Source organism: Hyperolius riggenbachi, chromosome 11 (genome assembly GCF_040937935.1).
Source record: "Hyperolius riggenbachi isolate aHypRig1 chromosome 11, aHypRig1.pri, whole genome shotgun sequence".
NCBI classification, from domain to species: domain Eukaryota; kingdom Metazoa; phylum Chordata; class Amphibia; order Anura; family Hyperoliidae; genus Hyperolius; species Hyperolius riggenbachi.
Genome location: NC_090656.1, coordinates 208,688,191 through 208,706,747, shown reverse-complemented (window position 1 = coordinate 208,706,747; position 18,557 = coordinate 208,688,191). Strand labels below are relative to the sequence as shown.

At 49.8% G+C, this 18,557-nt stretch overlaps 1 protein-coding gene across 2 annotated transcripts in view; it reads left to right on the top strand.

The window, feature by feature from the left end:
- The window catches only part of LOC137538786 (uncharacterized), a 169,624-nt gene that overhangs the window by 117,239 nt on the left and 33,828 nt on the right, over positions 1-18,557 (top strand). For both annotated transcript variants that reach the window (XM_068261106.1, XM_068261107.1), the window contains exon 9: positions 1,865-2,167. In XM_068261106.1, the coding sequence (XP_068117207.1) occupies positions 1,865-2,167 (303 nt within the window). The remainder of the gene's footprint in view (positions 1-1,864; positions 2,168-18,557) is intronic.

Sequence of the window (18,557 nt, the reverse complement as noted above, 5' to 3'; positions counted from 1 at the left end):
GGCAGGCAGATTCGATCAGAAAGGGATTTATCTGATGGTCGATCTGGTGGCTATCTATAAGTGTATGGTTACCTTAAACCATCAAAACTGCTCTGGTCCTTAAAGGACAACTGAAGAGAGAAGGATATGGAGGCTGCCATATTTATTTCCTTGTAAGCAATACCAGTTGCTTTGCAGTCTTGCTGATCCTCTGCCTTTAAGACTTTTAGCTATAGACCCTGAACGAGCATGCAGCAGATCAGGTGTTTCTGACATTATTGTCAGATCTGACAAGATTAGCTGCATGCTTGTTTCTGGTGTGATTCAGACACTACTGCAGTTAAATAGCTCAGCAGGGCTACCAGGCAACCGGTATTATTTAACAGGAAATAAATATGTCAGCCTCCATATACCTCTCACTTTAGTTGCCCTTTAAAGGAGTACTGTAAAGGGGGGAGGGGCAAAAAAGGAGTTGAACTTACCTGATGCTTCTAATGGCCCCCAGCAGACCTCCTGTGCCCACTCAGCCACTCACTGATGCTCTAGTCCCCGCTGCCAGGGAATTTGCGACTTTAAAGTCGCAAACCACTGCACCTGTCCGTGTCCTCGCTCCCGCTAATGTCACCGGGAGCGTACTTCTCAGACACAGACCGTGCTGTGCCTGAGCAGTACGTTCCCGGTAATGTCAGTGGGACCGAGGACACGGCCGCACAGGCGCAGTGGTTTGCAACATTAAAGTCGCGAATTCCGGAAGTGATCTGGCGGCTGGGACCAGAGCATCGGTGAGTGGCTGCGCGGGCACAGGAGGTCTGCTGGGGGCCATTAGAAGCCTCAGAAAAGTTCAACTCTTTTTTTTTTTTTTCCCCACCTCCCTTACAGTACTCCTTTAAGAGGTCCATACTGAAGTACATCCCTACATGCTGTACATGCATCAGGGAAACACTGAATTCCTAACTAGCCATTGCAGACCAGGCTTTATAATGTAAAATACTTATCTTTCCAACTACAGTGGCAACCTATGTACAAGCCCACATATGACGTACAGAGATGTGCCAAGTAAGTCCACAAAATATGCAGTAGATGGCTGGAATTAGCTCAGTAATTACCTAGTTAGCTGTATAATAACTGAAGAGACCCTGACATTAGTACAGTGTGTTTACGTTTGAGCGCTTTACGGTTAAATTGTCTTAGTGACAGTTGCTGTTAAGTTGTCAATGTGTTAAAGGACTTACGAGGTCAAAAATCGAAATTTTGATCTTTACCTGTTTAATATTTGATTCCATAGGGGAGTTCCACCGCGCCCTCCGTTCTAATCTGCCTCAAAAGTATCCTTTTTATTCCCCCCAGGCTGCGACCCGACCCCACAGCACAGGTTGTCTCCTATGCCACATTCAAGATGGCCGCCGCAAAGATCCGCGGCTGCGCAGTATGCATGGCGGAGAGTGCGGCTGTGCAGCTCTCCGCCCTCGCTGTGAGCGCGCCCACTGTCACACTAGGAGGACACTGACGGCGAGTATGCGGCTGGGCGAGGGCGGAGAGCTGCGCAGCTGCACTCTCTGCCATGCGTACTGCTCAGCCGCGGATCTTTGCGGCGGCCATCTTGAATGTGGCATAGGAGACGACCCGTGCTGTGGGGTCGGGTCGCAGCCTGGGGGGAATAAAAAGGCTACTTTTGAGGAGGATTAGAACGGAGGGTGCGGTGGAACTCCCCTATGGAATCAAATATTAAACAGGTAAAGATCAAAATTTTGATTTTTGACCTCGTAATTCCTTTAAACAAGCAGGCAAATCAATTTTAATTTGGTTAAATTGTATGTTTATTATAAAATCTTCAATGAAAATATCTTAAAAAGAAAAATAAACGTACTATGTTCTTCCTCCTCAGGGTTTCCAGTAGTAGGCGAAATCACCAGTGACCCCAGGATAGCAGAGTATGGAAGAACCCTGACTCTGCTCTGTCATGTGATTGGATGTGACCTCAGAGACATCACCAGAGTCACCTGGGCGGATGGTGGAGGACAGGCAGTGAGAGGACAGCAGAAGGAGACACGAGGCACAGGAGAGTCACTGGCCTGTACACTAATGATAACACCTACAGCGGAGGACTACGGCAGAGTCTATACCTGCAGCGCACAACACAAGACCATGATACAGCCAATCACAAGAACTATCTGCCTAAAACTTCCAGGTAAATGTCCTCTTCCTGTTTCCTCTATTTAAAATGACAAAGTAGTGATGAAGTATATGTAAGAAGTGCAGAACAACACAAAATATCACCAAAAGCACAGGAGATGCCAAATGTTAATACAGGTGATCCCTGCTTTACAAACACTCGAGTTACAGATGACCCACGGATACGAATGGCATGCCTGGCACAGTAATTTAACTTTCACGCCAAAGTTGACGGAGACTGCAGAGAAATTCTGAAGTGGCTTGGGACAACTGTTTAAGACGAGTAACTCTGAGAGGGCCCAATGGAGGCACATGGCAGCAGGAGGAGGCACATAGGGGCACAATGCAACAGGAGGAGGCACAAAGGGGGCACATGATGGAAGGAGGGGGCACAGGGGGACAGGAGGAGGCACAAAGGGGACAGTACACTCTACAAAAGTAGGTATGGAAGACACTGGAGGCACAGAATTGTACAGTAAGGGCACACTGGAGGCACAGGAAAACACTGGGGACAATGGAGACACAAGGGGACAGTGGAGACACAGTGGGGGACAATGGATGCACAGTGGTAAGACTTAAAAACAACTTTAACTTGAGAAGGTCAGGACTCTGGTCTGCCAATAGGAGCGGTAACTCTGCAGGTCAGGACTCTGGTCTACCTATTCAAGAATTACAGATTGCCCAGAAAGCTAATGGTGAACCAGAACTCTGAGGAGTGTGTAAGGGGCTTCCCGTTCAGTAAGGCCCCGTTCCCACTTGCTGCCAGTGAAAGCGGAGAGTATAATGTCTTCTCCGATGGTCTGCAGTGATCTGGCGCATGCAAAGAAGACCCCGACTGACGTGACTGAGCCAGTTAAAGAGAACCCGAGGTGGGTTTGAAGAATATTATCTGCATACAGAGGCTGGATCTGCCTATACAGCCCAGCCTCTGTTGCTATCCCAAACCCCCCTAAGGTCCCCCTGCACTCTGCAATCCCTCATAAATCACAGCCACGCTGCTGACAAACAGCTTGTCAGAGCTGGCTGTGTTTATCTCTATAGTGTCAGTCTGCTGCTCTCCCCGCCTCCTGCAGAACTCCAGTCCCCGCCTGCATCCCTTCCCTCCCTGCTGATTGGAGGGAAGGGACAGGGACCGGAGCTATGCAGGAGGCGGGGGAGCAGCTGAGACTGACACTACAGATGTAAACACAGCCTCACAGCACGGCTGTGATTTATGAGGGATTGCAGAGTGCAGGGGGACCTTAGTGGGGTTTGGGATAGCAACAGAGGCTGGGCTGTATAGGCAGATCCAGCCTCTGTATGCAGATAACATTCTTTAAACACACCTCGGGTTCTCTTTAAGGCGGCTGAATGGCAGACCACAGGAGGATGGCGAGGGACTCAGACATGCTTATGAGGCTGGAGGAAGCCCCGGGTAAGTATCAAATCTTTTTTTCCTGCCGTCTCAGGGATTAGAGAGAATTTTCTATGCTCAATTTCACACCAAATTGAGTCTTTTTTTTGCTTGCTACTAATTTCTGCCGTAATGGTGTACATTTGCACTCATTTTCAATGAATAAATTGAAGAATACCGCCAACTTTAGTGGTTAATATCAAAGCCGCCATAAATGCTAGAATCAGCTAGGTAGGTTAAAAAGAACAGTTGGAACAAGGGGAAAAATATCTTTCAAAATGACCTTAATTCCCAAGTTATGATAGGAAAAATGTTTTCTTTAACCACTTGCCGACCGCCCACTGTACATTGGCGGCGGCAAAGTGGCATGCCCAGGACCACGTAACGCCAATTGGCGTCAGGTCCTGGGACTCTTCCGGGCTGAGGACCCGCCGGCAATAGGCTCCGCCCACCCGCGACGTCAACCCGCCGTTCGGAAGTGCCGGCGGGTTGTTAACCCTTTGATCGCCGCGTTAGAAGCGTATAATACGCTTTGTAATGTATACAAAGTGTATTATACAGGCTGCCTCCTGCACTGGTGGTCCCAGTGATCGAGCTACCACCAGGGCAGGCTGCAGCCCTCCCTGTCTGAACCCAAGCACACTGATCTGCCCCCTGATCGCCCACAGCACCCCTCAGAGCCCCCCCCCCCCTGCCCACCCCCAGACCCCTGTTTGCACCCAATCACCCCCCTAATCACCCGTTAATCACTCCCTGTCACTATCTGTCAACGCTATTTTTGAGATTAGGTCCTAAACTTCCCCCTGGGGGCTCCTGATCACCCCCACACCCTCAGATCCTCCCCAGACCCCCCCCCCCCCGTGTACTGTATACATCTATCCTCCCCTATAATCATCCACTTATCACCTGTCAATCACCCATCAATCACCACCTGTCACTGCTACCCATCAGATCAGACCCTAACCTGCCCCTTACGGGCATCTGATCACCCACCCACACCCTCAGATCGCCCGCAGACCCGCCGTCAGATCACCTCCCAAGTGCATTGTTTACATCTGTTCTCTCCTCTAATCACCCATCATTAACTCCCTGTCACTATCTGTCAGTGCTATTTTTTAGATTAGTCCCTAAACTGCCCCCTGGGGGCTCCTGATCACCCTCCCACACACTCAGATCCTCCCCAGACCACACCCCCCCGCCTGTGTACTGTATACATCTATTCTCCCCTGTAATCACCTGTCAATCACCCCCTGTCACTGCCACCCATCAGCTCAGACCCTAACTTGCCCCTTGTGGGCACCTAATCACCCGCCTACACCCTCAGATTGCCCGCAGACCTACCCTCAGATCACCTCCGAAAGTGCATTGTTTACATCTGCTCTCCCCTCTAATCACCCAATGATCACCCATCAAACACCCCTTCACCACCTGTCACTGCTACTCATCAGATCAGACCCTAATCTGCCCCTTGCGGGCACCCAATCACCCGCCACACCCTCAAATAGCCCCCCAGACCCGCTCTGATCAACTCGCCAGTGCATTGCTTGCATATATTCTCCCTTGTAATCACCTACTGATCACCTATAAATCACCCCGTCCCCCCCTGTCACCACCTGTCACTGCTATCCATCAGATCAGACCCTAATCTACCCCTTGCGGGCAACCAATCACCCGCCCACACCCTCAGATAGCCCCCCAGACCCGCTCTGATCAACTCCCCAGTGCATTGCTTGCATATATTCTCTTTTGTAATCACCTATTGATCACCGATCAATCACCCCGTCACCCCTGTCACCACCTGTCACTGCTACCCATCAGATTAGACCAGGCATGGGCAAACTTGGCCCTCCAGCTGTTGAGGAACTACAAGCCCCACAATGCATTGCAGGAGTCTGACAGCCACAGTCATGACTCATAAAGGCAAATGCATTGCGGGATTTGTAGTTACTTAACAGCTGGAGGGCCAAGTTTGCCCATGTCTGGATTAGACCCTAATCTGCCCCTTGCGGGCACCCAATCACTCACCCACACCCTCAGATAGCCCCCCAGACCCTCTCTGATCAACTCGCCGGTGCATTGCTTGCATATATTCTCCCCTGTATTCACCTACTGATCACCTATCAGTCACCCCCTGTCACCACCTGTCACTGCTACCCATTAGATCAGACCCTAATCTGCCCCTTGCGGGCACCCAATCACCCACCCACACCCTTTGATAGCCCCCTAGACCCTCTCTTATCAACTCGCCAGTGCAATGCTTGCATATATTCTCCTCTGTAATCACCTACTGATCACCTATCAATCACTCCGTCACCCCCTGTCACCACCTGTCACTGCTACCCATCAGATCAGACCCTAATCTGCCCCTTGTGGGCACCCAATCACCGGCCCACACCCTCAGATCGCCCTCAGATACCCCCGATCACCTCCCCAGTGCATTGCTTGCATCTATTCCCCCCTCTATTCACACCCTAAGGCACCTATCAATTACCTCCTGTCACCCCCTAGCACACCTACCCATCAAATCAGGCCCTAATTTGCCCCGTGTGGGCTCCTGATCACTCGACCAAACCCTCAGACCCCCTTCCGATCACCTCCCCAGTGCATTGATTGCATCTATTCTCCCCTCTAATCACCCACTGAGACACCCATCAATCACCTTCTGTCACCCCCTAGGACTCCTATCCATGAGATCAGGCCCTAATCTGCCCCCCTGCGGGCTTCTGATCACCCAGCCAAACCCTCACCCGCCCCACCGCAGTGACAGAATTTTTTTTCCTGATCGCTGCTGGTACGACTTAATTGTGGCTGAGACCAACCGTTATGCCACACAATACGCAACTGCCAATCCAAAAAGCTACTATGCCCAGCCTTTTCGGTGGAAGCCACTCCAAGTTTCCGAACGTAACATTTTTTGGGGCCTTTTCCTTAACATGGGTCTAGTCAAAAATAATGTATTATGGTCTTATTGGTCTACGCACCCAATACATCACATGCCTATGTTCTCTGCTGCCATGTCCAGGTCACGATTTGAGAACACCCTGCGCTTCCTGCACTTGAGTGCCAATACAACCTGTCATCTAAGAGGCCACCCTGCTTATGACTGGTTCCACAAAATTCGGCCCCTCATAGACCACCTGTCATCAAAATTTGCAGATGCTTATACCCCTGAACAGTCATTTTGAGGCATTTGGTTTCTAGACTACTCCTCATGGTTTTGGGCCCCTAAAATGCCAGGGCCGTATAGGAACCCCACAAGTGACCCCATTTTATAAAGAAGACTCCCTAGGGTGTTCCGTTAGGTGTATGGTGAGTTCATAGAAGATTTTATTTTTTGTCAAAAGTTAGCAGAAATTGATTTTTTTTTCACAAAGTGTCTGTAACGATAGGTGTCAGCAACCAGAGAGAGAATCTGATTCTTGGCGATCTGCAGTATCCCCAAGAATACAGATATACCTGATTATTGGGGATCTGCAGAATCGCCAATAATCAAATATGTCTAACCTCTAGACACCTGAGTGTGTAAGTGTTTTGGTGCAACAGTAACCTTTGGACCACCGGGGTAGCAGGTGGTCTAATAAGTAGAGAAGACTCTACTGCAGTCAAGGACACCTGGAGAGTCAGTCCCTGACTGATAAGGAGCAGTGTCCCCTCTGAAGAGCAGGGGACCCCTGCGGAAAGGCTGGACACCCTGCGGAGGGTGACAGCCAGAAGGTCAGACAGGCCGGGTCAGCAACAGAGTATCAGATATGCAAAGTACCAAATCAGAGATCAGAAGAGTAGTCAGGAAAGCTACAGGTCATAACAGATATCAAAACAAGGCCTAGTCTGAGGTGTGAGGTCCGTGATCTCAACACCCTGGAACTATGCTAGAGAATAACACAGATGGTATACAGTATTCCTAGTCTGGGGTGTGAGGGCCGTGATCTCAACACCCTGGAACTATGCTAAAGAATAACACAGATGATATACAGTATTCCTAGTCTGGGGTGTGAGGGCCGTGATCTCAACACCCTGGAACTATGCTAGAGAATAACACAGATGATATACAGTATTCCTAGTCTGGGGTGTGAGGGCCGTGATCTCAACACCCTGGAACTATGCTAGAGAATAACACAGATGATATACAGTAACTGGCTAAGTGTGGATTCCCAGGTCCTCCTGGTTCCACCACACTGGAGATCTGACTTAGGTCTGAGTGCTAACACATAAGCATTCGCAACGCCAGACAACCAGCAACTGAACAGCAAGAGATATATATAGTAAAGCACCCCACAGCGCCGCCCAGCTCCCATCAACCAATCAATAGCCGAGCAGGAATCAGCTGACCGTCCCGATCAGCTGATCTTCCTCCTATTGGTATAAAGAGCCTGTCTAGCAGCGCGCGCGCGTAGCTCTCCATCTGTGTGCACTACTAGGTCCAGCTAACCCAGACGCATGTTGTTGCGGGGAACCCGCCGCACTGGACCCGGAATCCGCCGCTTTGCCGTCAGAACATGCGGCGGCCCCCACGCCACTCTGCCCATGGGCACCACCAGCTCCAGACAAACCAGACGCATGCTGACGCGGACAAACCGCTGCATCAGACGCGAAATCAGCCGCCTTGCTGCCAGAACATGCGGCGGCTTTTCCGCTGTTTATCACAGTGTCATTTTCCACTAACTTGTGACAAAAAATAAAATCTTCTATGAACTCACCATACACCTAACGGAATACCTTGGGGTGTCTTCTTTCTAAAATGGGGTCACTTGTGGGGTTCCTATACTGCCCTAGCATTTTAGGGGCCCTAAACCGTGAGGAGTAGTCTTGAAACCAAGTGCCTCAAAATGACCTGTGAATAGGACGTTGGGCCCCTTAGCGCACCTAGGCTGCATAAAAAGTGTCACACATGTGGTATTGCCGTACTCAGGAGAAGTAGTATAATGTGTTTTGGGGTGTATTTTTACACATACCCATGCTGGGTGGGAGAAATATCTCTGTAAATGACAATTTTTTGATTTTTTTTTTTTTTTTTTACACACAATTGTCCATTTACAGAGATATTTCTCCCACCCAGCATGGGTATGTGTAAAAATACACCTCAAAACACATTATACTCCTTCTTCTGAGTACGGCGATATGACATGTGTGACACTTTTTTGCAGCCTAGGTGCGCTAAGGGGCCCAACATCCAATGAGTACCTTTAGGATTTCACAGGTCATTTTGAGACATTTGGTTTCAGGACTACTCCTCACGGTTTAGGGCCCCTAATATGCCAGGGTAGTATAGAAACCCCACAAATGACCCCATTTTAGAAAGAAGACACTCCAAGGTATTCTGTTAGGAGTATGGTGAGTTCATAGAAGATTTTAATTTTTTTTGTCACAAGTTAGCGGAAATTGATCTTTATTTTTATTTTTTCACAAAGTGTCACTTTCCGCTAACTTGTGACAAAAAAAAATCTTCTGTGAACTCACCATACTACTAACGGAATACCTTGGGGTGTCTTATTTCTAAAATGGGGTAATTTGTGGGGTTCCTATACTGCCCTGGCATTTTAGGGGCCCTAAACCGTGAGGAGTAGTCTTGAAACCAAATGTCTCAAAATGGCCTGTGAAATCCTAAAGGTACTCATTGGACTTTGGGTCCCTTAGCGCAGTTAGGGTGCAAAAAAGTGCCACACATGTGGTACCGCCGTACTCAGGAGTAGTAGTATAATATGTTTTGGGGTGTATTTTTTACACATACCCATGCTGGGTGGGAGAAATATCTCTGTAAATGGCAATTGTGTGTAAAAAAAAAATCTCATTTACAGAGATATTTCTCCCACCCAGCATGGGTATGTGTACAAACACACCCCAAAACACATTATACTATTTCTCCTGAGTACGGCGATACCACATGTGTGACACTTTATTGCAGCCTAGGTGCGCTAAGGGGCCCAAAGTCCTATGAGCACCTTTAGGCTTTACCGGGGGGCTTACAATTTAGCACCCCCCAAAATGCCAGGACAGTAAACACACCCCACAAATGACCCCATTTTGGAAAGTAGACATCCCAAAGTATTCAGAGAGGGGCATGGTGAGTCCGTGGCAGATTTCATTTTTTTTGTCACAAGTTAGCAGAAATGGAAACTTTTTTTACATTTATTTTTTTTGTCACAAAGTGTCATTTTCTGCTAACTTGTGACAAAAAATAAAATCTTCTATGAACTCACCATGCCTCTTAGTGAATACTTTGGGATGTCTTCTTTCCAAAATGGGGTCATTTGGGGGGTATTTTTACTATCCTGGAATTCTAGACAGGTGCTCAGAAAAGTCAGAGATGTTTCAAAATGGGAAAATTCACTTTTTGCACCATAGTTTGCAAACGCTATAACTTTTACCCAAACCAATAAATATACACTTATTGGATTTTTTTTATCAAAGACATGTAGCACAATAAATTTGGACAAAATTGTATACATAAATTTTACTTTATTTGACAAATTTTATCACAAAGTTAAAAAAATCATTTTTTTTGACAAAATTCATGTCTTTTTTGATGAATATAATAAAAACTAAGAATCGCAGCAGCAATCAAATAGCACCAAAAGAAAGCTGTATTAGGGACAAGAAAAGGAGGTAAAATTAATTTAGGTGGTAGGTTGTATGACCGAGCAATAAACCGTTAAAGCTGCAGTGATCTGAATGGGGAAAAAGTGTCTGGTCCTTAAAGGGAATGTTCAGGGAGGGTATTGAAAAAATAAAAATCAATTTCCACTTACCTGGGGCTTCCTCCAGCCCGTGGCAGGCAGGAGGTGCCCTCGCCGCCGCTCCGCAGGCTCCCGGTGGCCGACCCGACCTGGCCAGGCCGGCTGCCAGGTCGGGCTTTTCTGCGCTCCAAGGCCCGGCATTTCTGCATCCCACGCGGGCGCACTGACGTCATCGGACGTCTCCGGGCTGTACTGCGCAGGCGCAGAACTACTGCGCCTGCGCAGTACAGCCCGGAGACGTCCGATGACGTCAGCGCGCCCGCGTGGGACGCAGAAGTGCTTGGCCTTGGAGCGCAGAAGAGCCCGACCTGGCAGCCGGCCTGGCCAGGTCGGGTCGGCCACCGGAGACCACCGGGAGCCTGCGGAGCGGCGGCGAGGCCACCTCCTGCCTGCCACGGGCTGGAGGAAGCCCCAGGTAAGTGGAAATTGATTTTTATTTTTTCAATACCCTCCCTGAACCTTTCCTTTAAGGGGTTTTATGACTGCAGTCCTTAAAGTGAACCTAAAGTCACAAAGAAAAAACGAGATGAACTCACCTGGGGCTTCCCTCAGCCCCCTGCAGACGATCGGTGCCCTCGCAGCTCCGCTCCGATGTCCCAGGACCCGCCGGCGAGCACTTCTGGTTTGGCCGTCACCGGCCGACAGGCATGGAAACGCGAGTGATTGTTCGCGTTCCCAGCCTGTATATCGCCCCCTATGCTGCTATTGCGACCTCCTGCCCGCAATAGCAGCATAGGGGGCGATATACAGGCTGGGAACGCGAACAATCACTCGCGTTCCCATGTCTGTCGGCCGGTGACGGCCAAACCGGAAGTGCTTGCCGGCGGGTCCTGGGACATCGGAGCGGAGCTGCGAGGGCACCGATCGTCTGCAGGGCGCTGAGGGAAGCCCCAGGTGAGTTCATCTCGGTTTTTGTTTTTTTTTGACTTTAGGTTCTCTTTAACCTCCGCCGCGGAGGATATCTCAGCCCCTGGTGGAGCGATTCCTGTTCTGTAAATTGCTGTACGCGCAGCCAGCACTTTGCTAGCTGCGCGTCCAGCTCGATCGCCGCCGCTCTGCGGCGATCGTCCGCACGCAGCGGCGGAAGAGGGGCCCCGCCAGAGCCCTGCACAGCCCGGACCAATCAGTCCCGGGCAGCGCAAAGGGCTGGATCAAATGGGTCTGACGTCAGGACGTCGGCTGACGTCCATGACGTCATTCCGATCGTTGCCATGGCAACAGGAGAAGCCAAACAGGAGATCGCATTCTATACGCGATTTCCTGTTTACTTTTGTGGCCGGCGTCGATCGGACTAGAGGGACACATGCGCCCTCTAGTGGTGTTTTATGTAGCTACCACTCAGGTAGCTACATGAAACAAAATTTTTTTTTTTTTTTTTTAAAGTGCAATGCAGCCTCCTTGGCGGAAAAATTGAACCGCCAAGGAGGTTAAGTGGTTAAATGTGGTGAAATGACAGGTCACATATTTACCTCATGTTAGTGAAAATGTACATATATCAAAAGAAAGAACAGTGAATTTCAGGCCGGGGTAATGGAAATGTGGTGGATCTGACAATGCTTTGGCCAGGAATCGCTGTACAGCAGCAATATACTGGTAGCTGTATAAGGATCCCTGGCAATATATACCTATGGTTTGCACTGATAGAATAAAAAAAAGACAAGGGTTCCCACCTCTAAAGTCAGAATGTGGAGCCCAAACCATGTGGTGCTCTGCAGCCTGAGCTATATTAACCCACATGGTCTGTGGTATGGGGGAGGTTGGTGAAGAGAGGGGAGGCCAAGTCCCTCTCCCCGGAGTCCTTGTCCAATCCATGAACAAGGGCTTATTCCCACCTCCAGTGCCGAGGTAGTGAGGGTAACTACCCCCATGTCTGTGGGTGTAGGCCCTGGCGGGGTTCATGCTGGCTTCTGGGAGTCCCCTTTAAAAAGTGATCCCCAGATACCCTCCCCGTCCCAAGGTGAAATGGGTATACTGGTACTGAAGTACCCCTTACCTATTTCCACAGAGAGTTAAAAGTGAAAGTAAGACACAATTATAAAAAAGGCCTTCATCATTCTAAATTAACTATAATTACTTACCTTTAGTTACTCCCATGATGGTGTCCTCGGAAATGTCCCACACCAATATCCTCTTGATAACAATGTAGAGCGCTGCACATGTTGATTCCTGTCTGGCTCTTGCTATACTAAGTATAGCAAGCACCAGAGTATCTTTGACATTTTCTCAGGTGCCCCCTATTGGTCCTTCAACAGCCCAGTGGGAATCCTGTTAAAAGGACAAATAGGGGGTGCTGGAGGGAATTTTAAAGATCCTCTAGGGCTTGCTATACTTAGTATTGCAAGCCCCACAGTGCAGCACTTGTTGCTTTCTCTTCACCCTTTGCTCCTCCACCCTTATAAACTACTGTGCCCACCCACACTGGCACACAGGACAGGACAACCACAGCACCCTGCCTTGTGCCACCCCTTTACTGCTGCACTGTTAAACTTTGCTCTGGGCTAACAGTGCGGAGGTGGCACAGGGCAGCCCTGCCGCATGTGCCAGTGTGGGTGGGCAAAGTAGTGTATAGGAGAGTGATAAAGTGATTCTTGGGTATAAAAATGTGTACATTTACTTTATTCTTCTTTGGGAATAGCCAACCTCTTCTACAAAATAATCCTCCATTCCAAAAATGATGATTGTTTTTGTGAAAAGTTCTGTGGTATTACAAACACTAAAAGCCAGATGAAAAAAATACCCAAAAACTGCTGTTTATCTACAAACCGAGTTTAACACCTGCACTGTACATATGCTCCACCCCTTTTTGTTGCCTTCTATGAAGGATTTATTTAGAAAGCACTGCAGCATTCCCAAATTGCCATTTCCTTGAGTAAGTGGTGAACACTTCTGCATACTATTGTGTATGGGTGACTAGCTTCACACATTCTGGCTGGATGAATCCATACATCTTATAGGACCAGCCGGTTGGTGATCCCTGTTTTATTGCATTGCTTTCTGTACCGTACTTCAGGGCTGTGGAGTCGGTAAAAAAAAAAATCATCCGACTCCAACTCTGACTCTTACTCCTCAGCTTATGAAACCACGACTCAAGATAATATTATTTATTGGATTTATATAGTGCCAACATATTATGCAGCGCTGCACAATACATAGGATTACAGACAATGATAACAGGGGCAACCGACAGCACAATACAGGTAATAGACAATAGATACAACAATACAGGTAATAAGCAATAAGATACACAACACAATACAGATAGTAATACAATTCCAGATCATACACTGGAGTGGTAGGGGTAAAAATATTAGTTCACATAATTCTGGGTAGAGTGCACACAGTCAAGTATGATACACAAGGGGAGAGGGCCCTGCCAAAGGCTTACAATCTAGAGGGAGGGGTGGTGACAGGAAAGGAGGGGGGTGCATCAAGAAGTTCTCAGTAGAGAGAGTTAGGGCAGCGTCAAGGTGAGGTAGGCCTCCTTGAAGAAATTAGTTTTGAGTGCTGTTTTGAAGGTGGGGGTAAGCCTGATGGGCAGTGGGAGAGAGTTCCACAGGATGGGGGCAGCTCTGGTGAAGTCCTGTAGTCGTGCCTGGGAGTGCAAGATGCGTGGGGTGGTTAGGAAGAGGTTGTTGGAGGAGCGAAGTTGGTGGCCTGGTGTATATCTGCTGACCAGGTCAGAGATGTAGGTTGGGCGGGCCTTGTATATAGATTTGTATGCCAAACATAGGATCTTGAAGCTGATTCTGAAGCGAATTGGAAGCCAGTGAAGGGATTTGCATAGGGGAGTTGTGGAGACAGAGCGGTGGGAGGAGTAGGTAGGTATGCGCTTTGAGTCCTATGGGAAAAAAGCGCTTTACAAATGTTATTGTATTGTATTATTTTATTGTATTATAGATTAGTCTGGCTGTTGCATTCATGATGGATTGTAGGGGGGTGATGCGGTTATGAGGAAGGCCTGACAGGAGGGAGTTGCAGTAGTCCAGGCGGGAGATAATGGCCTGGACGAGGAGTTTGGCAGTGTCTCGGGTCAGGAAAGGCCAGATCTTGGAGATGTTACGTAAATGGAAATTGCAGGCCCTAGCTACGCTTTGGATGTGAGGGGTGAAGGAGGGGGCTGGGTCCAGGGTGACACCCAGGTAGCAGGCTTGTGTGGTTGGGCGAATGATTGTGCCATTGACAGTAACGTGGAGGGTGAGGCTGCACGGGGCAGGAAGATTAAGAGTTCAGTCTTATCCAGGTTCAACTTTAGGAACCTGGCAGACATCCAGGATGAGATAGCCGAGGAGCAGGAGAATACCTTCTCCAATGTGGTAGTGGAGAGGTCGATGGTATGGAGGTAGATCTGGGTGTCATCTACATATAGGTGATAGTTGAAACCCAGAGAGGAGATGAGTTTTCCGATTGAGGCAGTGTAAATTGAGAACAGCAGGGGACAAAGAACAGAGCCTTGGGGGACCCCAACTGAAAGAGGGATGGCGGTTGAGGAGGAACCATTGAAGGAGGTCTTAAAGGAGCGATTTGAGAGGTAGGAGGAGAGCCATGCTAGGGCAAGGACTTGGATACCTACAGATTGCAGGGATTGGAGATCAACAGTGTCAAATGCTGATGAGAGGTCTAGGTGAAGAAGGATGGTGTGTTTTCCTTCGGCCTTGGCAAGCGTGAGGTCATTGACGACCTTGGTGAGGGCTGTTTCAGTGGAGTGGGCTGGCCAAAATCCTGATTGTAGTGGGTCAAACAGGGAGTTGGAGCCAAGGTAATGGGTCATGCGTTGGTGGACTAGACACTCCAGGAATTAAGATGCAAAAGGGAGGAAAGAGATAGGGCGGTAGCTGGATGGAAGTGAGGGGTCTAGTGAGGGTTTTTTAAGTAGGGGCAGTAGAGTGGCCTGTTTGAAGTCTGAGGGGAAGGTGCCCATGGAGAGGGAGAGGTTAAACAGAGAAGTGAGGACAGGAGCCAGAACAGAGAAGTGTGGACGGAGGCAGTTGGATGGCACAGTGTCTAGGGGGCTGGAGGTGGCAGGGGAAGTAGCTAGGAGGCGGCTGACTTCATCCTCTGTGACAGGAGTGAAGGCGATGACGGTAGATGGGGTAGAGGTATGCGGGGGAGAGAAAGAAGTGGTGGAGTGGAGGCAGGAGATTTCTAAAGTGGGTGGACAGATCAGGGGCTGAGAGGGCGGAGGTGGGGGGAGGAGTGGTGAGGTTAAGGAGGGAGTTGAAGGTGGCGAAGAGGCGCAGAGGGTTGGAGGCTTGGGATCCGATCAGGGCAGCAAATAATTTTTTTTGGCATCAGTTAACCTCCTGAGCGGTATACCGCCGGAGGGTGCGCTCAGGCCCTGCTGGGCCGATTTTCTCCAAATAAAAAGGTGCACACACAGCCGGCACTTTGCCAACCGCATGTGCTACCTGATCGCCGCCGCGAGCAGCAGCGAAAGAGGGTCCCCCCAGCCGCCCGAGCCCTGCGCAGCCGGACCAATCAGTTCCGGCCAGCGCTAAGGGCTGGATCGGAGGCGGCTGACGTCAGGACGTCGGCTGACGTCCATGATGTCACTCCGCTCGTCGCCATGGCGACGAGGAAAGCGAAACAAGGAAGGCCGCTCATCGCGGCCTTCCTTGTTACTTCTGATCGCCTGAGGCGATCAGAAGTACGCGTCAGGAGCGCCCTCTAGTGGGCTTTCATGCAGCCAACTTTCAGTTGGCTGCATGTAATAGATTTTTTTTTATTAAAAAAAAACCCTCCCGCAGCCGCCCTGGCGATCTTAATAGAACGCCAGGGAGATTAATGCAGTATAGAACAGCTGAAGGTTGTCCTTGTACTCCAAGAAGTCAGAGTTGAGGTGGGATCTCCTACATTTGTGTTCATAGGCGCGTGTCTGTTTTTGTAGGTTGCGAGTGTGTGTGTTGTGCCAGGGATGGGGGTTGATGGGACGGCTGGGGCGAAATACGGGGAGTGCAGCAATGTCTATGGCTGCTAAAAGGCCCGGGTTGTATTGGGCCACAGCATGGTTTGGGCAGGTAAGGTTGGGGTGGGTGGAAGCGAGGGAGTAGAGGGGGTTGGCTAGTGCAGTTGGGTCTAGGTTGCGCAGATCTCCCTGCCAACGACCCGAGGGTGGTGGAGGGAGCAAGATGGAGAGATGAAGTGAGAAGGTGATGGTCGGAGAGGGGGAAGGGTGTTATGTCCAGGTTGGGGAGGGTAGCAGATATTGAGAGAATGAGGTCAAGAGTGTGTCCAGCGTGGTGGGTGGGGGAATTGGTGTGTTGGGAGAGGCCAAGGGAAATATTGAGGGAGAATAGTTGAGAGGCGGCAGGGGAGTAGGGATTGTCCATGAGAATTTTGAAGTCTCAAAGTATGATGGTGAGGAGGTCAGAGGAGAGGATATGTAGGAGCCAAAAGGCCAGGCTGTCCAGGAATTGTGTAGCGGAGGTGGATGGGGGGCGGTAAAAGACTGCAATGACTGCCGGAAGGGGATGGTGGAGGCAGATAGCATGGGTCTCAAAGGAGGTAAAGTTTAAGGAAGGGGGTGGCGTGAGGACACGGAAAGTGCAGGATGGGGAGATGAGCAGACCCACCCCGCCCCCGGACCTGTTGTCTGGTCTCTGACTCCTTAGTCTAACACTTACCAGGGCTGTGGATTTGGTACAAAAATCAACTGACTCCCGACGCCTCAGTTTATGAAACTACCAACTCCGACTCCAGGTACCCAAAATTGCTCCTACTCCACAGCTGCATCCTTGAGGGGACCACACACTAGTGAGAGTCTCTCGTGGGAATAGCTACACCCCACTACCAAATCGGTGTGTATGTTTGGGGAGGATCAGCAAAGGCCTCCCACCATTGGTACTCTCTTTGCCCCTATTTGGTTTCCTGTGTTAGAACAGACAGACTGTTCCATCCTCCACCTCACTAGGCTCTGTGCATTAGTGCAGCCTTATTGTATCTGTAATAAGTCTAGGTACCATTTAGATTATTAGCCCACACGGTTAGTGATATATATTTATCCTGGACTGGTACTCTAAGGTTAGGTCCTGAAGGACAAAGTGTGATGTTTATCTACAAAATTGAACAGGATATTATACTACCCCCAAAAAATGACTGACATTAAAAGTATACATGTAACCACCCCCGGGGGAAAAAAAGTTTGATTCTCATCTAAGAGGAGGGAAGGCTCAGGATCCTTTAGAGCCTTGACGGTCCTCTCTGCATCCCCCCCTGTTCAATTTTTTTATCATGCACTTGCGTGGGTACAGAGCTGGTCCACTTCGGAAGTACACGGACACCCACCTACTTCAGTAGCCTTTCAAGGAAACCAGAAGGCCTTTTCGTTGTGTTAAAATTGAACACTACAATGGAGGGCCCAGCGGTGGAACCAGGGGATGCAGAGAGGATCGGGAAGGCTCTAAGGGATCCAGAGTCTTCTCAGGTGGGTATCTAACTTTTTTTCTGGGGGGGTATTTCATGTATCTTTTAACCCAGGTTTTTTCAACCAGGGTTCCTTGAGTACTTTGCATGCTTAAAAACAAGAAGAGAATCGAGAGCTTAATATGGTGCAGTATTGTTAGGTAAAATGAAGAGTTCAATACAATTTAATGTGTATATGTTACGGCCAGAACCCGAAGTCTGGCCACTTCGGGTTCTGGCCGGTCACAACGCGAAGTGGCCGGCTGATCCGGCCAATATACAAAATGCCTGGGAATTTTGGACTTTGGCCGGCCAGAACGCGTTGTGACTTACCTTGGCCGGCCAAGTCCCGAAGCTTCCTGTCACCGCTCCCCCGCCAGCTGCTCTCCTCTCCCCTCCCCACCGCCAGCCAGGAAGCCCCGCTCCTCCCCCGCTGCCGTTCTAGACCTCAGATCAGGGCGACCGGACCGGGGAAGCAGAGAGAGACAGAGCAGCTCACGCGACCCGCAGGACGCATACACGTCAATGCAGAAGTGACATCATTGAACACTTCCGCATTGAAGTGTATGGGTCCGGACGGGTAGCGCGCGCGCACTCTGCCTCTCTCCACCTCTCTGGTCGCCCTGATCGGAGGTCTGAGTAATAGTGCTGGCAGCCTCCAGGAAAGCCCCCCCTCAGCCCAGCAAAGCACCCCCAGCCTAAAAGGCAACCAGCAAAGCCCACCCCCATCCATGCAAAGCCGCCCCCCCCCCCCACCATGGAAAGCACCCAGCAAAGACCCCCCTGCCATGCAAAGCCGCCCCCCCACCATGCAAATCACCCAGCAAAGACCCCCCAGCCATGCAAAGCCGCCCCCCCCCACCATGCAAAGTGCACAGCTA